The 26,508-nt window shown below is 40.7% G+C and overlaps 2 protein-coding genes across 5 annotated transcripts in view; both read left to right on the forward strand.

Moving 5' to 3' along the window:
- parga (poly (ADP-ribose) glycohydrolase a) overlaps nucleotides 1-4,375 on the forward strand; it is a 33,999-nt gene extending 29,624 nt beyond the window's left edge. For both annotated transcript variants that reach the window (XM_034682374.1, XM_034682375.1), the window contains exons 16-18: nucleotides 1,056-1,161; nucleotides 2,322-2,450; nucleotides 3,178-4,375. In XM_034682374.1, coding sequence (XP_034538265.1) covers nucleotides 1,056-1,161; nucleotides 2,322-2,450; nucleotides 3,178-3,359 — 417 coding nt within the window. In that variant the 3' untranslated portion in view covers nucleotides 3,360-4,375. The remainder of the gene's footprint in view (nucleotides 1-1,055; nucleotides 1,162-2,321; nucleotides 2,451-3,177) is intronic.
- Nucleotides 4,376-6,230: 1,855 nt separating this feature from the next.
- On the forward strand, nucleotides 6,231-24,825 carry ogdhl (oxoglutarate dehydrogenase like). 3 transcript variants are annotated; one of them, XM_034681153.1, is made up of 24 exons: nucleotides 6,231-6,315; nucleotides 6,454-6,619; nucleotides 7,344-7,573; nucleotides 8,249-8,419; nucleotides 9,282-9,384; nucleotides 11,367-11,482; nucleotides 11,582-11,736; nucleotides 13,537-13,683; nucleotides 13,770-13,860; nucleotides 13,962-14,141; nucleotides 14,241-14,369; nucleotides 14,634-14,813; nucleotides 14,896-15,048; nucleotides 15,699-15,801; nucleotides 15,896-16,024; nucleotides 16,467-16,617; nucleotides 20,631-20,758; nucleotides 20,832-21,010; nucleotides 21,154-21,225; nucleotides 21,831-21,956; nucleotides 23,862-23,934; nucleotides 24,024-24,187; nucleotides 24,285-24,439; nucleotides 24,547-24,825. In XM_034681153.1, exons 3-24 carry the CDS (start codon nucleotides 7,346-7,348, stop codon nucleotides 24,668-24,670), a joined length of 3,057 nt encoding a protein of 1,018 aa, XP_034537044.1. In that variant the 5' UTR covers nucleotides 6,231-6,315; nucleotides 6,454-6,619; nucleotides 7,344-7,345; the 3' UTR covers nucleotides 24,671-24,825. The 3 variants fall into 3 exon arrangements, with proteins under 3 accessions (XP_034537044.1, XP_034537045.1, XP_034537046.1); XM_034681154.1 differs by lacking the exons at nucleotides 6,231-6,315; nucleotides 6,454-6,619 and adding an exon at nucleotides 6,697-6,857; XM_034681155.1 differs by lacking the exons at nucleotides 6,231-6,315; nucleotides 6,454-6,619 and having other exon boundaries at nucleotides 7,321-7,573.
- The last annotated feature ends 1,683 nt before the right edge of the window (nucleotides 24,826-26,508 follow it).

Consider the following 26,508-nt stretch of genomic DNA (forward strand, 5'->3'; position numbering starts at 1 on the left):
TAAACCAGGCTGTAAACATGTTTATTTCTGCTGCAAAGATCATCTTTTTTGAATGGGCGTCTATGTGGTTTCCGGTGTATCTGCAGCCAGCCTCAAGCTGATTCTCAACGAATTTCAGTTTATAACACTTCCGCATGGGCTTCACCGTTTGAGACCGGAGGTTGCCGCTTGAGCGCTACACAATGTATTGGCACACAATGATTATGTCACAACTCCAATTGCTGAATGTTTAATTTTAAGCAAGTTGTCAGCACTTTATTGAACAGACACAACCTCACATCAACAACTCAAATTCAGCAAAGGTTTGGACACTGTTTACTTTTTTAACGTTTGCAGATCCCTATATTTCATTGAAAATTGTGAGAAGATAACATATCAAACAGCAGGTTCTTTTCATAAAATGACAAAAAGTTTTCTCTTTTTTCCCGTAGTTATATTCTTGGGCATTTCTGCCTTTTATGGCTGGGACAACTGAAGAGAGGCAGTAAATGTGTGGGGGTAGCAAATGATTGAGGTCGGGAGTTGAACCAACAACCACTGCGATGAGTACTATAGCCTCTGTATACTGGGCCTTAAACTGCTAGGCAAACGGCGCCCCTATAATCTGCTCATTTAAAATGTGATGCCACATTGACACCAGGATAAAAAAGTTAAACACTGAAATGGTTGTGTAATACTAAAAAGAAAACACCTGGAGGAACATCTCCCAACTTATTTGGTTAATCTGTAACAGGTCAATAACATGCCTGGGTTTAAAAAAGGCCTTTCAAAGAGGCTGAGTCACTCAGTAGTTAAGATGGCAAGAGGTTCACCACTCTGTGAGAGAGAGTTAAAAAATGTCAGAATAATGTTCCTCAGTGTAAAATTTTAAACAATTTGTGGATTTCATCATCCACAGAACATAACTGAGTTCATCCCTCATCACACACACTAAACTGAGAACAACTATCATATTGATCTCAGTGTGGCAGACTTTTGATTTGATTTGAAACAATTATCAATTCATTTTTCCTCCCCTCCTCCTCTTCCTCTTATTCCCGATGAATTTGTTCCAGGCATACTGCGGATTCTTCAGAAATAACGCCAACAGAAAGCACCTCTCTGCAGTCGCCACAGGCAACTGGGGGTGTGGAGCTTTTGGAGGAGACACAAGGCTCAAAGGTATCTTCTAATGAATTACAAATACATGATTAAAATATCCAATCTTTTTTCGTGCATGACAAGCGGATACATAGAATTACCTGAATTAGATTTAAACTCTCGATTCTCATGCAGGACATAAATATTAATATCTGACACAGGATCCCCGTTCATGTGCATGTTTCCAGATATTCAGTATTTCTGTGGACTGTACGACACAGGCGCTGATGTCGGTCTCTCTCAAACCTCTTTGGTCAATTAGTAGCTCTCCCAGGGTGTCACTCACCCGCTCCTTCCCTTTATTGATCAGCTGACACACATTTATGTTTTCCATTAAAGGGGCAATTGATTACAGGGAAGGGACACCATAAATCCAGGCTGATGCAGGTCTCTGCTGGCTTACACAACATCCCTCTTCATAAGCTCTCATCCTTAACTGTCCCCTTGAGTGCGTCCTGCTGTAAATGAGGACTGCTTATATTTCTCAACACATTATCATTAACTTGTACCTTAATGAAGGAGCTTGTGTTGTGCCCACATGAATGGAGGTTGTGCTGTGCTAAAAATAATACTATGCATTATGAATGAAATTAAGAATGGGGTCAAATGAGTATTTTTGTTGACTATGCCATTTAAAAGTGAAGCTGTTTGTTTCTGCTGCAGCTCTATAAATAGATCCACTGAACTTGACTAAGTCCCTGGTGTTGATATTAGCTTCAAGGAACCCCTGCCAATTAGCCCTTGAATAAGCATAGCTTTTATATTTAGAAGGCAAGAAATTAATTCTACGTTATAGACCTGCCGATGTCAGACTGAGCTGTTGTGTTCTCGTAAAGATTACAGGCCCTTTTTGCAAATGGTTTCCTGTGTTTATTAATCTCAAATCAATATCCATTCTGTTAAATATTTAAAAGCTTTAAGACCTAATGTGCTAAAGCTCCAAGATTGAGTGGTGCTGAAGAGGCCACGCTAACAGTGGTGGATTATTTACTCCTGATACAAATTGCTCCCTTCACTCGTGTTATTTTCTGCCCAGAGCTGCATTCAACATATTGACCAATTACTTTGTTTCCTGCGCTTGTTTCAGTGGTCAATTACACATTTATATTTTGTTGTGAAACAGAGAGACACTAACGAAGCTAATACCTATATTACTGGATTTCTCCCTTTCAACTTTTCAGCCCTGATTCAGTTGATGGCGGCAGCAGAGGCAGGGAGAGACGTGGCGTACTTCACGTTTGGAGATGCTGAGCTGATGAGAGATGTCCATGAAATGCACACTTTCCTCACTGAGAGACAAGTCACCGTTGGTAAGATTCACACACAAGCACCTCTAGTACTTTTGTTAGACTATCTCGACACACCACAGTCACTGTTACTATCCTGTCGGCCCTGCCTCTATTCAGCTGGTACAGTAAATTACATAAGGCATGGTGATGATATCAGGCACTGCCAGGGCTTGTGGGGCTCCTGAGGCCCTTAAAACACTCGGAGGTTGTCCTTGTTGGCGTCATTACAGGGACAGTACGTATAAATAACAGAACGTAGTCTTCTGCAGTGTTAAGTTATTCCACCTTATGAGCCATCTCCGCTCCTCAGCCTATCCATTCAGTCTTAGCTGCAGAGTGGATTACTGCCTGAGCTGACCCCAGCCTCTCCCCTCCCCCTCCTTTCATTTTTCTTCTGTTGACATTTATTGAAGCCTTTCAGAGAAATTCCCCTCCAGCCATCCATTTCCTAAAGTGGAGCTAAAGAGAAAAAGCTCACGGCATGTGTGTGTGTGTGTGTGTGTGTGTGTGTGTGTGCGTGTGATGTATAAACGAGCCTGAATACACTTCCATTTATCTTTGGTTTTTTTCTCTTACAGTTTGTGTCTTTACTGCTTTTCTTTGACTCTTAACCCATTTGTCCTTTTTGTCTTTATCTCTAAAATCCTGTTCCCTCTCCATCCATATCTCTTCCTTCTTTTGACCCCTGCCCCTCCCCCCCTCCCTCTCTGACTCTCTCTCTTCACTGCCCTCTTTTCCCCCTCTACAGGGAGGCTGTACACCCTCCTGCACCAGTACTCCAGTCTGGTGTGTAACAACTGCCGCACAACTCGACCTGAAGTCAGCCTCTACGCTTTCATCCACGAGAAGGTGTCTTCCCCCACGACGGCCGATACCCCTGACTCTGCTAAAGATTCTGGGATGTCCCCTGCAACACTGGACTCTCATTAACACTGCAGAGAGCTTCAACTTCAACCTCCCTCCACGTCTCTTAGCGTCAGACACTCCAGGTTCAGACATTTCAACGAGCTCTCAGCCTCGTGCTTACAATCACTTTCTCTGTCCCACACTCACATTCTCCCTTTAAGTTTGTGATCCCAACACACAAACTACCAAAACACACTTTTGCCTTTCTGATTGGTGATATTATTGGAGCCTTTTAGTATGTCTCCAAAGGGAGTGAACCGAGACTTATAGCAATAGTAAATCCTGGTTGCTGTTAGGCCTTTCCTAGTCTAAGTGTGATGTGGAATTCTTTAGTTTTGGCACACTAATGACATATTGCCAAATATTCATCATATGCATGGTAATGAAAACTTTTCCTTATTTATAATCCAGAACATGATAATCCTCCCATGCTACTTTTGGATGAGTCTTCTCTATTTTCCATACCCGGGCTGTGGTGAGGCTCCTGAATGCAGAGAGAAAATGAGCTGCCATACAGTAGACTATGCATGGGTTACATTTATTTATCAAATACTCTACAAATATATGCTGCTCTTTTATATAATTTAGGATGTCAATGCTCATCATACATATAGTCCCTGAGGCTTATTATGTGTTTCAATAGAAGGGACATTAGTCTGACTTGATGAAACAGAAAGACGGAGTTCAGGGTCATTTTCATCTTCGGCCATTGATTCTATTCGTAATGATCATTTTCTATATATTCAGCAATTAGCACAGTAATGCTACTGTACATGCAAATAAAAGGGGGCGCAGAAAAAAAGAATTGCACGCAAAATCTTATTTTTGTTAATGTTTTTACCCAACATTAATTTTGGGGATCTGATTCTGTTTTTATTATTTACTGTATTTTCTGATTGCCATTCTGGGAACTGTTTGAAAATGGGTTCATAGATAGATTAAAGATTCTAAATGTATTGCATAGCACTGTTCTTCAGTAGCTTTTGGTTGTACTCTTTTTATTATCATTTCTAATTAAACTATATCCTGTGAAATTTGTATTTCTCTGCTTAAATTTATATGATTTACATTTGCTTTGTTATCTATGTGTCAGTACAATACAAGAAAAACCATGGCTTAATATGAATATCAACTATTAATGGGCCTCATTTGACTTTCTCATTCTAATGTCAACCAAATACACTGCAGAGAAATATTGAAGATAAGATAAAATAAGATACTCCTTTATTTGTCCCACAACGGGGAAATTCATGGAGTTACAGCAGCAAACAAAAAGGTGTACAGTACAAGCATATATATGAAAAAAAAAAGGCCATCAGAGACGACAAAGGAGTAGATATAATCTTCAAGATGTTATGAAAAAAGTCAGCCAAACATCAACTTCACAAAGTCTTATTTTGGTGGTAGACTGGGTTGCCTTCATAATAATCTGTCCCTTGTTTTTTTTAAAGTGTATCCTGCAAGAGATGCTGTAGTTCCTTCTTTCTCTTTACTTGTACATCAGGGTAATTAAAGTATCTGCAGATGATCTAAAATAACAGATTTTCTTTGAGAATCTCGTCTTCGTCAAAGAGAAGTAATTTTGTCTCTATCTGCATACTCTACCTCTGCAGTATCGTCTTTTAATTCCAAGAAACCACACATTATTTCATCATCTGAAATATGATTGATTTTTGTTATAACGCGTGCACCAAAGGCTCTCAGACAGATTTGATTCTGCCTCCAAACATGCTTTATTAGATGAATTAGGCTTCCTAAATAACCTCATGACGTGGACTTCCATAAATGGTGTGTAGGCTTGGCTTTGGTAAGTGGATTACACATTATCTGCTTCTCTCGCTCTTTGAACCGAGCCCTGCATTGACCAGATGAGCTGCGGACTCGTGCACAAAGTTGATTTGGTTTGGCAGACCTGACTGTTGATGCTTGATGTTAGTGCCTGTCACCTGAACATTCATTTTATTTTCCAGTAGCCTCCTAGATTAAGACTTGTTTTTGACTGTGAACATTGGCTAAAGCTAAAAACCATGGGCCAGCTGAATTCTGACATACTGTACATACTCTGCCTGATTATTGCATTTCAACAGGTTAGAGAACTGTAACCTGGGTGATTTTCTCATACACAAGCACTAAGCATACTATACACTATATATATACTATACTGTCCTGTGATGTAAGTATTCTTAGCATGATGTAATTTAACACCAAGCCCCATAATGTTCCCCAGTGGCACACGTCTTTTCATCAATGAACACTATTAACAAAACGCCACAAAGCAACTGGTCTGCACTCCATCTTTGTCAGGCTGCAAAGTCGCTGCAACAAAATGGCATTTCAGTTCATAATTGCCTGACCCTCCGTTCTCCAGGTCAGGCCGAGAGCAGCAAACACAGATGCAAATAATGAAAAAAGGAAGGGACACTTTCAGGGAGCATGGAACTTGATGTGTGTTGTTTTTGGAAAAAGAATGGCTGCTGTGTTCTTGGAGTGTGTTCTGTTAAGGTGAGCTTGTACTGTTTGTTCATATTCATATTAAAAACACTCAAATGGTTTAATCACATTTAATGATGATGCTCTGATAGATCATCTTGCATATCTTGCTCAATCCATTTTCTCCTTTTCAGTGATGTGTTGTTTGTCATGATTGATTATGCTGTTCCTTCTGAGCCTGCAAGTATGAATGATGGAAATCTAGACGAAGAGGAGAGAAAGGATTGAGAGAAGGAAAATGGCTTGAGAGAAGAAGAAGGGAGGGAGGGCCAATTATCTTATTGTTTTACCCACTCAAGGTAGGGGCACATCAATCTGAAACCACTTGCTCAAATGACTCATGTTCAGCCTTTATAAAATATTAATTGGCTCGTATAATTAACAGTGAGGGAAAAGACATATTTGTGATGTTACTTGGAGGAGAAAAAAATGACCTGTCTGGATGAGAAGTGTGTGCAGGGGCTTGTGGATTTGATCTGGCAGGATTACAGTAAGCATTCAAAATACAAACACAATAATTATTATTTTTTTGATACTTTTATTCGTCTTATTTTTGTCGAAATCAGAAATTAGAATCGTGTTTTTTCCCTGTGTTCCATTAGCTGATGGCTGTTACCTTTGGGTGCAGCATTCAGGCTCCTGTCCGTGCAGAGGCAGCAGCACCACCTGACAAGCTGGAGGGGGCGTGTCATGCCGTGCATGCGCTCCTTGCTGTGTCACCTTCACCGACACCTGTCCTACTTTACACCTTTCCATGGTGACGACACTTGAATGACAGATCGGTGCAGCCTCAGGTAAATGTAAACTGTACGAATAATGCAATAGGTCACATTTTTAAAAGCACTGTCCCATTTCCCGTGATCCTGCGCGTTTTACAATGAGCACAGACGAGGGGAGATTATGAGGATTTATGTTGACGTTGAGGGATTATTGGTCCTGGGGAAGCGTAACAGAGCCAGAGTGATATGTTTTGGTGTTGATGTCGATGCAGTAGCCTGAAGGAGCCTGTTGTGAAGCATCCTGTAGGAAAAGGTGAGGAAGTTGTTGTAGTCGCAGGTCGGTGCTACAGGAGTAGACTATCATCACACTTCGGGTTGTCCTCGGTTACGCGCGCAATGTTTTTTGCAGCTGCAGGGACTTCACGAAGAGATGCGCAGGCCGTTATGTGGACCTGTTTGATCATAGAGGTTTTAATGTAAAACTATGTCGCTTGGTGTGTTAAAATGTAACGAAGTATATGCTTTTAATGAGAATTGTATCTATTAACATCACGTGCGTAATTATAGTCAGAGATATGTATGATGTGAGCACAACCGGAATTAGTTTCAGCAGATGTTGTTTAGATTGTGATCTGCATACTTCTTTTATTTTTAACTCTGACGTCAAAATCACTCACGCACGCTTCCCTGAGTTTTCATAAATTATTGACGATCATAGCAACAACCAAAAAATCCAGCATGTGTGCATTCATCTCTCCCTAACCTCCTGTCCCCTCTCTCTTATTTTGTCATCCCCCAGCCATGAGTCAGTTCAGGGCATTAGCGGGTTTCCTGAGGAGTGGGCGGGCCGGGGGGAGTCAGTGGCTGCGAGGAGCAGGAGGAGGTGGCCCGGCCAGGAGGAATTGGATTGACCCAAGGAGAGGCTGCTCCTCAGGGGCTGTGCCTGATCCCTCAGCGGTGGCGAACAGCTCCAACTATGTGGAGGAGATGTACTATGCCTGGCTGGAAGATCATAAAAACGTGCACGAGGTAAAGATGTGGAACATGTTACATTCATCCCACATTTGTAATATAGATGTTATGCATACGTGTACATTTACATATAGATGAATATTTGTTTTTGCACATGAGTGGACATTTTTCATGTTCAGAAGAACTTGAAACAAAGTTGGTTTAACAGCTAAATTACAATTATATACTGCTCGTAGATGCATCATTGCAATACTAAAACCAATATCAATACTGGCCGTCCAGTATTTGCATCAGTATCAGCCTGATATTGTTAAAATGCAGAATCTAGTTTGCGTTCAATGCCCCAATCCAATACGCCCCTACAAAACTCAGCAGGTAATGTTAGTCAGAGGTAACAAAAGGATAGCAATGAGTGTTTGTCCACCAGCAATGTGTATTTTCCAACCTTGCTGGTACTGGTATTTGGTATCAAAGTCACTGTCAGGAAATATTATGTCTCCCTTGCCGTTGTTGTCTTTTGAATACAGTTCTGTTTCTCAATTCAGGGAAGACTGTCTGGATTACCTCCCTCAACTGGGGCATGTCCTGTAGCTGCTCATTCTGGTCCTGTGTTGTAGTGTCCAGTCATCCCCTCTGGCTTAGCATCCTGTAAACAGCAGGAACAGTTTTGATCTATGTTTGCAGTATACCTGCTTCCATCTGCTGAATCTTGCCCGTCTCAATGTTTTCCAGTCTTGGGACGCGTTCTTCCGGAACATCCAGGCCTCCAGTCCGTCTGGCGAGGCGTGTGAGAGACGGCCCTCCGCTCTGCTCCAGGGCCGAGTGCTGTCCCACTCACCAGACATGGCACAGAAAGTGGTGGAGGACCACCTGGCTGTGCACACTCTCATTAGAGCCTACCAGGTATCCTGCTCTCACCCAGCCCAGGAACACACACACACAAACAAGCTAACCACACACACACACACGCCAGAGATCAGCTTGCATAATGTGGATTTATGTTATTTACAAATTAAAAGATTGATCACGTCTCATGGGGATCCATTTAGACCTTAATGTAGCGTCTGTGTAAAGAATTAAGATGTCATCCACCTCCAGCCATGACAGACTATCTGTATCTCTACCATGTGTGTGCGTGTGTGTGTGTTTGTGTGTGTGTTTGTGTGAAAAATGCATCAAACAACATTGGCTTGACTCGCCCAAAACAGCTGCAACTGGCACTGAAGGCTGTTTATACCTTGTGTCCTTGTATTAAAAGGAATATACAATTTGTTTGTCACTGCATGAGGTTGTGCAAATTGCAAGATTAACTCCAGCCTTCTTACCCCAGCTGCTTTTCAGAATTGAAATATCAAAGAGACTACTTAAACGAAACAGGTGGTCACATTTCTCCTCACCCTCAAATTAATCAGAGGAACTATCCGAGGGATTTATTAAATTCAGTCTTTTGGCACGAGTGTTACTTTCATTCCCAGCTTGTTGGAATCCTGGGGGGAATAAGTGTGTGTTTCTGTTTACATAGACATTAACACCCTCCCATGGGGCTCTTTTTTCAGAAAGGTCCACCTATAACTGAGTGATATCTTATTCTCAAGCTGTTTATTCTTTCCATCACGATGGCAGCCCCTTGCTGAAACTGTCTTTATCCCTCATCTCACGCTCACTTTTAAACTAGTCTCTCTTCACCTCTCTTCTTTTCTCCCCTCTTCCTTACATCTCTGTCTGTCCATCCATACTTTGTCCTTCCTTCTGTCTGTCTGTGTAGATTCGGGGTCACCATGTTGCCAAGTTAGACCCTTTGGGAATCCTGGACGCTGACCTGGACTCATTCGCTCCCTCTGACTTGATCACAACCATCAGCAATTTAGGTGAGCTTTACGGATTTTGCACGTCACACATCCAGCTCTTATCAAACATCTGAAAGTTAACGTCAACACAAAAGATGAAGACTTTTGTTTGCCTTGTTCACTTGCGTCAAGAGCCACAACCATTCATCATTTTCATTTTAGATTATCTCAATATTTTTAAATTCAAGCCTAAAATAATGAGGTCAGGTTGCTTCTTTATCAACCACCAACCACTGAATGAATTCCCTGAATAAAAAGAGAAGCAAATCCTTAAATTTAGGAAGTCAGAGCCAGCAAATGTTTGAACCTTTTACTAGAAAAATAATCAGTTTAATGGTTTACAAAATACTTGGTCATTTTAATTATTGTTGCATCTACTTCAGGATGTTGTCCTCATATTTTTTATGGCATGAATGAAGTGATACAGGCTGTGTAATGTCACATAGACACAAGTGTATCATCTAAATATAGATCTGCAGTGCTCACACTTATTGTGTGTATACAGAAAAACGTGCATTGTTTTGTAACTAAAAGCATATGGAGTTAACCCCCAGATGGTATATATACATACTGATTAGATTCCTCATATAGATGCCCTACCCTCTAATTACCTCAGTGCACTTGTTGGCTCTAGGATTTCAGTCATAAACATATTATTTACATTTGCATTTTAATTGAAAAGCCTGGAATCCGATTTGTGTCTTCCTGCACTTTATTTAATCACGTTTCTTCATCCCGTGTTGGGTTTACACTGTTCATACATGAGCATCAATACTCCCTTAATATATTTGGTCACAGGTTGCATACCTCATCAGTCCCAAGAGTGTAAGTGGTATTTCTGTATAAAATGCCACACCACTCTCTCTGCCCAGTCCGTGTTTGCGTTGGTCAGGCTAATGCCGTCATTAATCTCGGGCCGAGCTCCTTGTCATTCTCCATTTCATTTAGCGGGCAGAGAGTCAGAGGATGCTGGACAGCCACGGACGGCGATCGAAGTCTACAGTAATAACCAGTAAAGAGAAAGAGACGGAGAGAAACAGGGACAGACAGAGAGACATTGCTTCTGTTAGCTGCTGTTATCAGTGATCTGTGTGTGTCAGGACATAGCGTTGCATTATGTATTGACAACAGGGCTACAGCTTCCTAATGAAAGCTAATGACAGCCTCAGTGGGCCCTTATTGGTCAGCTGATCAGGAGTCTATTCTTGGCCCCGTTTGTCTTTGCTGTGTTCATAATATGATTGCACCTGTCTCCTCTTATGTTGGCCTACGGTCTTGAGCTTGAACAGCTCCCTCAGGTAGGCTTTGTCAGCATGAAAACTTAGGTGGGGCCATGGATACTGACACTGTATCGCCCTAAGTGCTCCTGAAGAACAAGTTTTTTTTTTTAGATATTGATTACAATTTTTAACAGTGTTTTTCATTAAGAATTGGCTTGGAGCAACAATGCCCCTTTAATTAGAAGAAAACCAGGACAAAAGTGATGAGGACAGCTCTTTGATGAAATTGTAATTTCAGTTTGGACTGCAGGCAGCAATTATTTTCATGATCAATTAATCTCCCTGTTATATTTTTTTCAAAATGTTCGTTAATCATTTAGTCTATAAAATGTCAAAAAGTTCAAAAATAATGTCCATCACTGGTGACGTCTTCAAAATGGTTGTTTTGCTCAACTTCATGGTCCAACATCTAAAACCTCATCTAAAGTGTTCAATTCTAAATGGTTTAAAACTTGATGGTATAAAATCAGCTAAAATCACCACAAATAATCTTTCATCATTAAAGTAGAGTAGATTCGTAAGCTTGGATAAAAGCAGGTGTTTTGAATATTTTGCTGCTGGAGGGTTCACTCTGATTGTTCTTTGTTTCAGTCTCTCTTAAGCTTTGCTGAATTGCTTTAGTAAAGTGCTCCATTAAACCAATAGAGCCAATCACAGGTTGTTTGGTCAGCCTCTCTCAAAGGTCTTACACAAACATTTGTCTTACTTTTTGTGCTGTTACAGGTTTCTATGGGCTTGGTGAGTCAGACTTGGACCGGAGCTTTCAGCTGCCCCCCACCACCTTCATCGGAGGAGGAGACACCACTCTTCCTCTCAGAGAAATCATACACAGACTAGAGGTATTAAGTTTGTGTGTTTGTATCCTCACAAGTATGTTGTGTTGAGACGAAAATCCATCACACTGTACCATGCTGTCACATCCCTTTCTTTCCCTTCAGACGTCCTACTGTGGACACATCGGGGTTGAGTTTATGTTCATCAACAACGTGGACCAGTGTCAGTGGATTCGTCAGAAAATCGAGACTCCGGGAATCCTGCAGTTCACAAACGCTGAGAAGAGGACTTTGCTGGCTCGCCTGATCAGATCCACAAGGTCAGCAATGATTAACATCCACGTTCACCCCTATGACAGCACAATATGTCACTTTGAGTTCATGCTCCTCTTAGGGAGGCAATCAACTCAAACAAAAAAACACACGATTCACCACATGAGCTCATTTTCATCTTTAGGTAATGTCACAAGTCACATGAGGTTCCTGTAGGCAGTCAACTTATTGTTGGTATGCTCGTCGTTGTATTCAATCACATGGTCTTTTTTGCTGCATTATCATTCCCACATGAACATACATTGGTGCTGATACAAATTTTCTAAAAGCTTGAGTTAAAATTGTATTATCCATCACATTCTTTTTGCAAAAGTGATTTAGTGTCAAAGTCCATCAGTTGTCCAAAATGTCAGTCAGTGTCAGTCAGCCATCCTTAAGACAAAACAGACACAGGTTGGTTCAGTATAACGGCTATTCATGCCTGTGGAAACTGTTTCTGTGATGTATCCTTAACTTAGTGCAGGGGTTCTCAAACTTTTTGGGGCCAGGGACCCCTTACAGGTGAGAACATTTTCCAAGGACCCCCTCATAATTGTACATTAAGCACATGCTTATTACCATTTGCACTCTTAGATGCCCTTGGAACTATTTGTATTGTAAAACGCATCAATGTAAATACTTCAGACCTGTTCCATATTGATAAACAGAAAAAACTTTAATTTGAATCAAGTAAGTACCACTTGTATACTTTAAAACAGAGGGTAATTTTATTCCTTGTGGACTCAACATGACAGCATTTATACTTTTCAAGTAATTGATCTTAAAAGCTTTCAGAAAATTAACAGTAGCAAGACTGGTATATTCCTTTGAGCCACTAAATAAGAAGCCTTCTGCACTTTCTCTGAGGTTGTGGCCAGGTTCACCATCTGTGTTTTCTGGTGAATGTATTCCTCGCTCTTTCGCAGGAAAAAGTATTTAGTTTTGTCCTTAAATTCCAGGTGCTTTTTAGCTAGATTGGGCTTAGCATCACTTGACAATGTGAACTGATTTAGAAATGGCTCCATGCTCGCGAGCTAGTAAGCAAAGCTAAGTAGTAGCAGGAACAGTTGTGACTGGAATGAAGTGTGAATGAGTGATACGTGACAGATTGATGTGAATGACACAATCATATCAGTTCCTATTGGCCCAAAGCTAACTAGGATGGGAGTAATGGGCACAATATGCTGGTTTCATTGGAGCAAATGGTCCTCATCTGTATATATGCTGTTTTTAATGACACAGATCATTTTTATAATTTATTAGAAATGTATTATAATTATTTCACAGACCCCCATGCTATGGTTTGCGGACCCCCAGGGGTCCCTGGACCCCACTTTGAGAACCACTGCCTTAGTGAATCCATGAGACTTTGTGAATAGCATAGAATGAAATACGTATTACAGTGTGTTGTATGTGAAAAAGTATAACAGGCTTTCAACAGTGAGCACAGTACCTCTTTGGTCTCTTAAAGCGGTTCTTGAGTCCTCTCTCAAAAGTTTAATTTACTGTCCACTTTAGCTTCAGATATCAACAATTACTACTCTGAAATAATCAGTTCACATCAGGTTGTATGGATCGATCATACAACAAATATCATGATAGTTGAACTAGAGAGAGGGAACTTTTATTTTGAAAAAGATTGAATAATGTACGTGACGGTTGTATATTTTAACTTAAAATCAAAGAATCCTTTAGTTATTGCACTATCATGACTTATAAAAAAGAGTGTGTTTATATTGGCACTTACAGTCAGTAGTAGTAACGTCTGTAATTGTATAAACTTCTGTGTTGATCTCTTTAATTTTTAGGTTTGAGGACTTCCTGGCCAGAAAGTGGTCCTCAGAGAAACGTTTTGGTCTAGAGGGCTGTGAGGTGCTCATTCCTGCCCTGAAAACCATCATAGACAAGTCTAGCGCTGCAGGCATTGACAGCGTGATCATGGGGATGCCTCATCGGTATTGTGTATTATACACTTCATCACATCTTTGTTCAACTTAAGTACCTTTAAATTAAATGTAGACTTTGTCCAATCCTCTTCCAGGGGTCGACTGAATGTCTTGGCCAATGTGATTCGTAAGGAGCTGGATCAGATCTTCTGTCAATTTGACCCTAAATTAGAGGCTGCTGATGAGGTCAGTGGTCTGCCGGTCTGTTACAGTTTGAAAAACTGTCAGAGAAAATATTTCAACAATGTATCTGATGCTAGACTTTCTAAATTTTACTATATCTGCAGGGCTCAGGTGATGTCAAATACCACCTTGGGATGTATCACGAGAGGATCAACCGTGAGACGGACAAAAACATCACACTGTCCCTCATGGCAAACCCCTCCCACCTTGAAGCGGTGGACCCAGTGGTTATGGGCAAGGCCAAAGCAGAGCAGTTCTACAGAGGAGACACTCAGGGAAAGAAGGTAGCAGCTGCAGAATCATGCACACAGTGGATTGTTCTGTATTTCATAAGAGCGTAAATCATGTTACTCCTTGTTGAATCATTGATGGGATTTTAACAGGTGATGTCAATCTTGATGCACGGTGACGCTGCGTTTGCTGGACAAGGAGTTGTGTATGAGACTTTCCACCTGAGTGAGCTCCCCTCCTACACCACACATGGTACAATCCATGTGGTGGTCAACAACCAGGTATTTAAGAGTTCAGTGTCTGTGTCACATGTGGACTGGCACAATATCAGACACCAGAAAGCATTTATTTACTAGTTTGATCAGATGCTTACTGCTTTGGTTGTACGTGCCATCATTTCTTAGATAACTAACAAATAATTCTTGTGGCAAACATATTGATTGTAGTGTTTCTTACAGCCTCTTTTAACGCAACATAATCCCCATCATTTTCAAACATGGTTCTTGACTCTGTTGTAATTCTTCTGTGTGATTTTTGCCTCTCAGATTGGCTTCACTACAGACCCTCGAGTGGCCCGCTCCTCTCCCTACCCGACTGATGTGGCTCGGGTCGTCAACGCACCCATCTTCCACGTGAACGCCGATGACCCTGAGGCTGTCATGTACGTGTGCCAGTTGGCTGCAGAGTGGAGGTCCACATTCAACAAGGATGTGGTCATTGACCTGGTTAGTCACTGTCTGCTCTAAATGGGTTCAATCACAATTAAAAGTAAAAGACCTACACATGATCTCTGTTTTCGACTTCCAGGTTTCTTACAGACGATTTGGCCACAACGAGATGGACGAGCCCATGTTCACCCAGCCGCTGATGTACAAACAGATCCGCCGACAGGAGCATGTGCTGAAGAAGTACTCTGATAAGCTGATTGCTGAGGGGGTGGTGACGCTGCAGGAATTTGAGGTTTGTGATCTAATGCTGTTTGCTCTTGTTAGATGTACTGTATAGTGGTAGCTGCTACTGTATGCTGTTTTATTTTGGTATCCCCATCTGCCGTCCTATGTGCATTAAATCACACTTAGATCTTACCCGAGCCTCGGAGTAAATATCTTGTGCTAGCACTGCTGTACTTGAGTTTGAATTTACTGCTGCAGTTTAGTCACAGCCTCCGATCCCTCACATAGAGTATATATTACTCTGTGAAGCTCAGATTCTGCAGCCATTCAATGGAATTGCTGAGGTTCTTCATCCTCAACATAAACTCTGATTGTAACATCCATTCTGGGTTTTTTTATAGCACACGTCAGAAAAATATTGCCATAACTCGCTTGAGTGCTGGTTCCTGGCTTTTGACGGACATTAGTTTCTGTTTTGTGGCCTGCTATTTGGTCTCTTTTAAAAGCGCCATTTGTTATGAAGCCGGGAGAACCATTACTGCCGGTGGAGACTTTTCTTCTCCTCAGTTCTCCCTCTCCGTCTTGGTGTCTCTCTTTTTAGAGCTCCACACAGTGTGATTCAGTTGTGGTCCTTTTAATTGAAGTAAACAAACAGTGCATAGTGTCTATGTGACAGTTTTCATTGTCTCTTTTAATTATTTCTAAATGTCTTTGCAGGAAGAGGTTGCCAAATATGACAAGATATGTGAGGAGGCATACACCAGTTCCAAGGATGAAAAGATTTTGCACAATCGACACTGGCTCGATTCCCCCTGGCCAGGTAAATCTCCTTTTCAAATCAATTTTTTTAAGTAGATTGCTTACTTTAGATTCACTCTTTCTCTTCATGCTAGTGAAGCTGTGTCTCTCTGTAGATTTTTTCACAGCAGAGGGAGAGCCCAAGAGCATGGGCTGTGTCCCCACAGGACTGGACGAGGAGGTTCTGCATCACATTGGACAGACAGCCAGCTCTGTGCCTCTGGAAGATTTTAAGATCCACCCTGGTGAGTTTAGTTGCTTTGTGCTGGAGATATGAGGAGAAAGAAAGACTAACAGTTATGACAATGCTGTTCATAGTGGTTACACCGATATGCTTTGCTAGAAATCTACAGAGACAGAAGAGACAACACTGCAGATCGAGTGGAAATACATGCTGCTAAATGATCAAAGAAAAATGCAGTAAATGTATCAACTTAAACTCTGCAAATGTTTTAGTCACTGGGGAAGATATGAAGTTCAACACATCCTTCCCTAACAGAAGGTGTTTAACCTGCATATCTGATTTTGCTCACAATAGTAATGAAAACACTCACAAGGGTTTTTAGTGTTGTTTACAGTACAATACTTAAGTCCCTTTGGTATTACACTCCTCTCCCCAGATCTCACCTGAGATGTGACTCTGTTTTTACCCTCATCTGTGTGTCTGCGTGTGTGTGTGTTCTCCAGGCGTGTCTCGTATCCTGCGTGGGCGAGCTGACCTGGTGAAGAATCGGCAGATGGACTGGGCTCTGGGAGAGTACATGGCCTTTGGTTCCCTTCTCAAAGACGGCATCCATGTACGACTCAGCGGACAAGACGTAGAAAGAGGAACTTTTAGGTGAGTCGATGTCAACACAACTGAAAACTCTGTGTTCACTCTACAGGGATCTATATCAATCTAGGTTGCTTGGATGAGCTCTCACTGTCAGTACAGTCTCTAAATGTAGAGCACAGTGCAGCTCTGCTTTGTCAGAGGATGAACAGGTTTGAAACACTCAACAAAGATCATTTTAAGAATATTGATCATCATTGTTTTGATTTCATAACCAAGAAGTCTTTGGTAAGTCATCGTCTTCAGATAATTAAAACCTTAATGGCTTTTTCATTCCCACATTTCCTTTTTTATTTCCTAACAACAATGTTGGGTGCTAATTAAAAATGCTTTTGAGCCTTCAGCTAAATCATAACTAGATGAAGTGACATACTCATTTTCAACTTTTTGTCAAAACTAATGAACTGTCATTCAGAATGAACAATAAACTCAAGTACATGTTTTACAAAACTAAAGCACTTTTCATTGTTCTGAACTTTTTGTGATAAAATAACTTAGTTATAAAAAGCCTTTAAAAGCAAGATCTCATAAAGTGCATGGACAAATTAAGAAAACACTTGACAGCTAGAAGGTGACTGAATAACAGAAAGCTGAAAACATAGAAAGACAATGTTGAGGTTGATAAAGAGAAATTAAGTCAAGAGGACAGAAGTGGTGTGAAAGCAGAATTGAGAATGTAGAACAATTTTGAAAGACAAGGACGGTAAAAAGAGCACATTAGAATAAAAACACTTAAAACAAAATATATACTGTATATAAATGCAGATACATACATACATGATACCTATAAGATATTCATTGATAACTTCCTCCATGTCACCCATTTTTAAACAACTCTTATTTTGGTAATGTCTCAAATTTACAACAGTGTTTTGAAATCAAATCATATCGGGGTCAGCCTGCACTGCCGGAGGTAAAGGCTAATTTACTGATGGACAGTCACCTAAAGACAGTAAATTAAGTAATTGAAGGGGGCTGGGGTGGTGAGGCGGGGGCCGGGGGGGTGGGTGTCACAGGGAGCCTGACAGACACAAGACGTCAGCGCAGCCTCCTGGGACCTGTGAAGCCCACATGGTGTTGTCATGGTATGGAAGGAACGAGTGACACATGAACAAAAACCAGCTCCCCCTTTCACTGCGCCTGTCTCATCTGTCCCCTATCATTTCTCCACCAGCCCATCTCTGCTGACGCCAACAACCCCCCCAACCCTACCCCGCCCTCCCCCACCCCACCCCTTCTCCAGCTCCCAATGACATACATCACACTAACTAACCAGAGGCTACAGGGCTTTTTCTTTTGCCTCGCATTTACCACTGACAAATATGTCTTCACATCTGCTCTCCCCTTCAGTTTGCCTGGCTGCAAAAAATAACAGCAGTCATACCTCCACCCTTCCTCTCTGTATCACCTGTTGTTTAGTCAGACCCATCCCTGTGGCAGGTGGGGGTCCATATTTTATTATTTATGATATCTTTCTCTCTCATTGTACTCCAGCTACAGTTTACCCTCTTTACCAAGATCTGTTTTTCCCTCCTCCATCCAACACTTTTTTTCATCCCCCACTCCTCTGTGTCCCTGCATAGTTCTTAGGATCTGAGCATATTGGCATGTTACAGCTCAGTGAGCCTGCTTGCATTTCTGTGATGTACGTAACGGCGTCGACTAATGGATTCAGTCGTGGTGTTCGGGTTGGGTTGCATGCGCTGCGTCGTGCACCCCTTTCCCTGACTAATGGGGCCCCCAGGCAGAGGAAAGTGTGTGTGAAAAAACAAAGGAAAGAGCGGTGGGCATATAGTTTATGAGGCAATCCCTGAGAAAGACCTCATTCTGGTGAGGTTTTTTTAGGTCCTTTTTGGATTGTGCACTGGTGGATTAAGAAAATAAAATCTGGATTTGTATTCTTAACCTCAATTAGTGCTGGGTGCTCTTTGTTTTGTGCTTGTATCAAAGGATTTCTGTAAAGGGAAATGTATATCCTATTAATGTAGAGCAAGGTTCAAACAAAAAAATTATACATTACATTATGTGCCCTCATTAGTCCCTGATTATGGATATCATTCAGGAGGCTGAAAAACAAGATCATCTTATCTTCTAGGAGGAAATATTTCACTCTCAAGATAATAATCAATAGATTTTGGTTATTTCCTGCAGCTCTTCCTCCTGACCATTACATAACCCCGAGCACTGTCTGTGTGTGTGTGTGTGTGTGTGTGTGTGTGTGTGTGTGTGTGTGTGTATGTGTGTGTGTGTGTGTGTGTGTGTGTGTGTGTGTGTGTGTGTGTGTGTGTGTGTGTGTGTGTGTGTGTGTGTGTGTGTGTATAAGAGTATCCTCGAGTAGATGTCATTAAAGTGATCCTAAAGGGGTTTAAGTGATTGTCTGATCGTGCTGGTTTTGAAGGCTGATTCCTACACTGAGAGCGGGCCGACTGGCAGAGCTTGTTACTGCTCGGCTCTTTGCTCCCATCATTTCTTGTTTGGTCTCACGCTGACTGAGGATGAGGAGAGAGGAGGGTAGTCTTCATGGGGTGATTTTATGGGCCAAACCAGATTACGGATTTATTTTGTACTTCTGCTGATTCAGGAACTTTTCCAAGAAATCCTGTTGTTTTTATCACCATCATTTAAGAAAGCTCAGTCCTAAATGATACTTTGTTGGATCAACATATTTAAACCAGCTGAGTTTTTTATACTTTAAATACTACAGGTAAAATAATAGATATGTAATTAGTAATCAATAATTGATTTCCTTCACACTGCTCAGGACACATCTTATTTATCAAGCAAAACAATAACTAGACGCATCCGCTTTAATTTAGTGACTTGGTGTTCTCCTCTGTTGTGTTACTCATGCTCTCTTTGTAACAGATTTGGTTGTTGTGTTTACTCATTTTTTTATGCTCCACATCTTTAAAACAATCTATACAAGTAGATGATTAGGGTTAACAGTTGTGTTTTAACCCATGCTAGCACCATGCGTGTAGTGACTATTCTGACCTGATTTTAGTCATTGTCTGGGTGCAGGAGTGAGGTGTTTTTGACGCGCTTCTAAAAGAGTCCAATGTCAAATCCGGTGTTATCGTTGCGTTACTTCTTGCCATTTATTGATTCAAATGATAAACAGGTACAGACAACTTACTTTGATGGTGAAATACCTGATGAGGATAACAATGCGGTCTAAGACGAGCGGTAAAAACCATGTGCTCTTCCCGTTCCCAAAGTCACTGCTTCACCTGTGCCCCTTTTGTAGCATTTACCCGCCCGTTTACCTGAAGTGCCCCTTGTGGTGATTGTGCGAGTAGCAAAACAAACAAAAAAACAACATAGGTAAAATGGCTCATACAATGCGTCTGAGGATGGAGATGTAGGTCTGTCTATCTGTTGGTCAGTCAGTCCAGCTTGGTCCTTGTTTAAATGTCTCAACATCTTCAACATCTCCAACCCCCACACAGTCTCGGCAGATGTGTGTCTAACATGAGTCTGGTTCTACTCGAGGTCTCTGCCTGTTAAAAGGAAGATTTTCCTTCTTGCTGTAACGTGCTAAATACTGCATAGTGCTCTGCTCATGGTGGATTAAGATGAGCTAATACAGAGTCCTGTTTGTAAGATTGGACTGGATCTTATCCTGGGTCTTTGTTAATAATTTTACAGAGAACGGTCTAAACCTGCTCTGTTTGTAAAGCGTCTTGAAATAAGGTTTGTTGTGATTTGATGCTATGTAGATAAAGATTGATTGATTGATCTCCTGATTTTTGTGTTAATGTAGGCATGTTAGCACAGCAAACTGATGGATGTTTTAATTATGTGCATGCAAACAAGCTCACTTTTGGGTTAAACTTAAAACAACGCTCATTTAAAGTGAGCCGTAGACTCTGTAAGAGAAGTGAGCTCAGCCAACATCAACTTTTTTTATACAGTGGTCATCGGTATGAACGCAGCCTCACAGAGCTCTTGGCATGAATGTAGTTTTGTTTGTACATACCTGTTTTAGTCTAATCTGTCATCTCTCTCATGTTCTGCAGCCATCGTCATCATGTCCTGCATGACCAAGAGGTAGACAAACGTATCTGTGTCCCTATGAACCACCTTTGGCCCAACCAGGCTCCTTACACCGTCTGCAACAGCTCCTTATCAGAGTATGGAGTGCTTGGTGAGATTTAAGCCACACAGAGTGTTTGTAGTGAGTGATGAGTTACCTGATTTGATAAAGACTTTGATTTCAGGTTTTGAGCTTGGCTTCGCCATGGCCAGCCCCAATGCTCTGATCCTCTGGGAAGCTCAGTTTGGAGACTTTAACAACACAGCTCAGTGTATCATTGACCAGTTCATCAGCCCGGGCCAGGCTAAGTGGGTCCGCAATAATGGTATCGTCCTACTGCTGCCACATGGGATGGAGGGAATGGTGAGAATTAAAACAAACCAGGCTGCACTATAAAGAAAAAATGAATAAATTCTGTATCACAATGGATTACTTTTGACATTTAGGAAATATATGTTTCCAATTCTGTCACTACATTTCTTTACACCTTTCCTCCCTGTTCGCAGGGCCCAGAACATTCATCAGCTCGACCTGAACGCTTCCTGCAAATGAGTAAAGATGACCCTGATCACTTCCCTGTAAGTTCACATTTATAATTTACATAGTCCCTCAAACAGAAACCAATTCAGGGAGCCTCATTACCTGGGGATACGTGTCAGAGAAAGTGCACAGCTCTCCGGTGTTCAGCAGTTAAGGTCCAACAGCTTTCTCTTTTATTGGCTATGCTGATGTCATGACCACTTAAGTGATGGCTTATGTGATGATTGCCAATTTCTCTAAAGCTTAAAAGTCTCTTCATTATGGCCTCCAAAGTGTTGCTATTCAGCAGTAGCTCGGGTCCCAAGGGTGAAGTGGTACAAGAGAACATTCAAGGAAGGAACCACAGCTGGCTGTATCAGCAAAAGCTTCCCAGATTCATCTTCAAATGGGATATTGATCAAACTATTAGTGGGAGCATGGTAAGGGATTAGCATTCTGTTCTGTGTAGCTGTGTGCGTACGTGTGTGAGTATGAAAGAGATACAGTGTGCTGATGCACTCGTGCGCTACATCTCCGGCTCAATCATAAGAAAAAACATTTCTGCAACCAACACTGAGACTGTACTTTTTCAACATAGAGTTTAAGTTTTGTTTGCAAAGTCAATAACCTATTACATTCCTTTTGTAATTATTTGTTCTTGCAGGAGTTCAGTGGAGACTTTGAAGTCCAGCAGCTTTACGACTGTAACTGGATTGTGGTTAACTGCTCCACGCCTGCTAACTACTGTCACGTGCTCAGACGTCAGATTCTGCTGCCATTCAGGAAACCGGTAACGTGTTAGCATATTTTTCTCTCTGCTTGTTTTTATTCTAATCTTGCTTTAATCCAGTTCTTGGTCTTTATAGATAGTCTAGATCAGGGGTTCTCAAAGTGTGGGTCGGGACCCCCTGGTGGTCGCGAGACGCAAATGGGGGTAGTGAGATGTCTTCTAGAATGATTTTTTTTTAAGTTATCTAAAAATGTTCATTATTATAATTATTATTTATTCTTCTTTATTTACTATATTTTCTTATGCTTATCTTTCTTTTTGTTTGTACAGTTATTTATTATTATTATTATTATTGTTATTATTATTATTATTATTATTATTATTATTATTATGTATTTATTTATTTTTTGCCTCTCTTTGTTGGTTTTGTGATACCTATATATAATTTGTTAACTTGTGGTGAACAAAGAGATAAAATGCAAAAAAATAAGTTGAATGACAAAAGTTATCTAAAAATTGTAAATTTTGTTTTATAGTAACAAATATCGTCAAAAATAGTAGCTAAACTCTTTGGCATCTATATTTTGGGGGTCGCAGCTGAAAAGTTTGGGAACCCCTGGTCTAGATTGCATTAAAATCGAATATAATATTAAAGATCAATCTAAGCAGTGTAGCATAGGAAGTCCAGATGGTCATTTAATAAACGCTGCTGATGTTGAGGAGACATTAACCTCATTCAGGTGCTATCTTCTTTTTCTCTGATATTTGCTTTGGTAGAAAATGTACAAGGTGTTGAAATATAGTTAGTTTTGAGTTGGTAATCTGTTGGAAGTTATCATTTTAACACTTCTAGATTATTAGCAGCTAAAAAGACAATGACCAGATGGAATGGAGTTTTCACATTTTGGGATAACACAATATATTTTATATTATCCTGTATACAATACCTTCATTCCCAGTGCTTTTGTACATAGCGAACTGTAACTGTTCTGCGTTTCTTTATGTACTTATTATTAATCGAAATTATATTATTTCATTCATATTTACATCTTATTTTATTCATTCTTTCTATTATTTTTTTGACTTTTTCATACTGTGTATAAGAGCATTCTGTAACGACTGAATTTCCCCCGCGATAAATAAAGTATTTCTGATTCTGATTTGATAACCTAATAGATACCATCAAACACCAGTTAAAACATCCAGACGCTTTATAGCTAAAACTGTTTTTAGAGAGACCAAGGCTAGCAATACATCTTGAGTGTGTTCTATGATAAGAAAGGCAAGGCTAGAATTTAACTTTGTAAGCTACAACTTATTTAAAAAACAGTTAGCTACTAAAAGACAGCAGCCATGCCAATGTGACAAATTTTAAAATCTCAGACATCTTAAAAGTGACTGACATTTAGTTTGCCTTGAACTTAACTTTGGACCAAATTCTATTATTAGAACCCATGTCATACAGATGTGGTTCTGTATGTTCATTAGTTGTACTTCTAAAGTATAACTAGTTAACTTTCAAACTTTTCGAAGTGTGTAAAGCATTCTTTCTTTTTTTTATGCACTTCTCTTTTTTCAGTCTCTCATAGTTTTCAGCCACAGTGAATGTCTTAACTGATCCCCTGTCGCACATAAATGCAATGCTTCACGAAGCATGAGAAAATTACTTCCTGAGCAAATTAGCGAGAGGGCCAATAGGGGATAATATTGTTTGTTTTTTGTGAAAAACTCTGAAAGTCTGGACCTGGTCGGCTGAGCACGAAGGGTTTTTATTTATTTGATTGTTGAAGAAATGTTTTGTTTTCCCAGTGCTGATGTTGCGTGCTATATGGTGGCAACAAATTAGCGTGAAAAGATATAAAAACTTTTATCTCTTGAGTTTTTCAAAGCGCACAATGAAGATACGGATGATAGAATCAGTCTGTTGTTTGTCACTTAATAAAACTTTTTCCTTTTTCCCCACAGCTGATCGTTTTCACTCCAAAGTCCCTGCTGAGGCTCCCTGATGCAAGGTCCAGTTTTGATGACCTCGCCAAAGGTGGAGTTTCTTTTTCAATCTCTGTAAAAGGTGAATTAATCACACATGTTGGCCCACAGTACATGACAACACATATTTAATGTCTGCAGGCACTACATTTAAGAGGCTGATTCCAGACGAGGGTCCAGCAAGCCAAAGCCCAGCCAAAGTGAAGAGGATGATCTTCTGCACTGGGAAGGTCTACTATGAACTGGCTAAAGAGAGGAAACAACAAAAACTAGAGAGCGACATTGCCATCATAAGACTAGAACAGGTATGTAATCCCTCTATCCTGCTCGAGCATAGCAGGCATTGTTGATTTTGTAGCAAAATGAATCAAGTTTTTTCTCTTCTCTCTGATTTCCTCTCAGATCTCTCCATTCCCTTTTGACCTGGTCAGAGCCGAAACAGAGAAATATCCCAACGCTGAGCTGGTCTGGTGTCAGGAGGAGCACAAGAACATGGGCTACTACGACTACGTACGACCACGCTTCCTCACAGTAGTGGCCAACAAGAAACCAATTTGGTAAGGGGTTTCTCTTTACTTGTCACCTTAGTTCCAACAAAATAAGTTACGTAAGGACTCAGGCGAAGGTTCTGAAATCCTGTGACTTTCTTCCTTTTCTTTCCCAGGTATGTTGGGCGGGACCCCGCAGCTGCTCCTGCAACAGGGAACAAGTCCACCCACCTCAATGAGCTGAAGAGGTTCATGGACACAGCTTTTAACCTGAGCGCCTTCAAGGGGAAGGACTTGTAAATGGGAACCAAGAAGACCAAGAACCAGGCTAGAGGTGCAATTTCATCTTCAACCACAGTGGTGTTTTAAGTCTGGGGTTGGGAAATTGGCACATTTTCACTTTTTTTTGTGTGAAGTGTTAACCCTTTGTATTCTTATAAACAAGATGAGTCAGATCTTTGCCTGAACCAGAGAGCAATTTCTTTTTCAGAGATGTCCACTGCTTTAAATATCATGTATTTACTGCTAACCAATCCCAGCTTGCAGTCCCTCACCACCTGCATTAAACGTTCTGTGAAAAGCATCACAACAAGGCCAGAAGGTAAAAAAAAAACTAGACAAACTAGCCTTATCCTAGTAAGTTTCCTAAATGCAAGATCACTTGTCCACAACTGTGACGTACTGAGCAAGATTAAAACGGCAAGCTGTTTTACTCAGATTTCATTATTGGTCTTAAGCCATGCCCTATGTATAACAATTCTACTATTTAGTTAGTTTGTCAGATAGCCCAAAATCCCCCACTGTAACCTTAAACCTAATAGTCACAGTTTGGGTAAGTAAAACCACACACAAGCCACAATTCAGGCGTAACTTTTCTTTATTCATCAACTCTATTCAGCTCAGGGCCTTCAGGAGGGCTTTCCAAAAAACTGCAGTATTTTTGTATACCTATGAGTATCGTCTTAAGACAAGTGCACAGAGATTTGTAGCCTCTGAACTGTGCTACTCCTACAACACCTTTGTTTCAAAATGAAAGACAACATATACAAACACATACTTGCTCACATAGTTTATGGGTGCAGTAGCAATAGTACACTCTTTCTACTACTTGTGACAATCACTGTTTTAGAGTAGCTTTGGTACTGTTCAATACCTCTAATGCAGCTCTTCTAAATGATAGCACATATGAATAGTAGTGATCTGTATTTATATTTTTAGTAGCTACGAAACGCACACAGGACACCAACTGGTGTACCTAAACAAAGAATGTGAAACACATATCACAGGTATGAAGACTGTTCTAAAATCCCACACCTCAGTAGGTTTCGTGCCTGTATTTGCTATGGCTACCTTATCTGTTAGAGATGGAGTCTGTATTTATTGTCACACCTCACTTCACCAGGAGACATGAGCCAGCTGGCACAGAGACGTGCAGCCATGTTTTTTACTTAGGACATAAGGCTCAGCTTCCTCTTCGGAGGCTGAGGGATGCGCACATGTAAACATAGAAAAGCCTTGGATGATTTGAGAGAAGTTTTGATGCCTGGCTGTCATGTTGAAATCTCCAGGTGTTTAGAAGCACTGATATTAGTTACCACTGTGCTTAGAAATGTGGCTAAAATCTGCATCTTGTTTAGCCATGCTGTAGCTTACCTTTTCTAGCTCTCAGCTAGTGGATTCAGGCATGAGTCATGTGCAAAGGTCATTTTGGGTATTTGATTATTTTTAATATACACTAGCTGTAGCATTTGATTTTTTTGTCAATGATTGTGTTTTAGTTTTTAAAGAAAGTATGTTCTGCACAACTTGATGAACCTGGGCTTACACTGGTAATAATGAAATGTGCAATAAAAATATATTTAAGCTTAATAACATGCTTTTGTCATGATTTGGGTTGCAGATCATTTTTGACACGGTTGTGTTTCTTTAAAGGGGGGAGAACATATTTTCCATTTTACTTATAAGAAGAGGACTCTGTTCCTGTGCTGAGATCATTGCCCAAAGGACACATTTGGTCAGATGACACTACACTGAGGAAGTGTGTATGTAAGAGCTATTTTGTGTGTCTAGCTGTATAAAAGAACTAGAGTAGAATGGCCAGAATAATTGGGGTTTGTTCATAAATAAACCCATTTATA

The sequence above is a fragment of the Notolabrus celidotus genome, chromosome 4 (genome assembly GCF_009762535.1).
Source record: "Notolabrus celidotus isolate fNotCel1 chromosome 4, fNotCel1.pri, whole genome shotgun sequence".
NCBI classification, from domain to species: domain Eukaryota; kingdom Metazoa; phylum Chordata; class Actinopteri; order Labriformes; family Labridae; genus Notolabrus; species Notolabrus celidotus.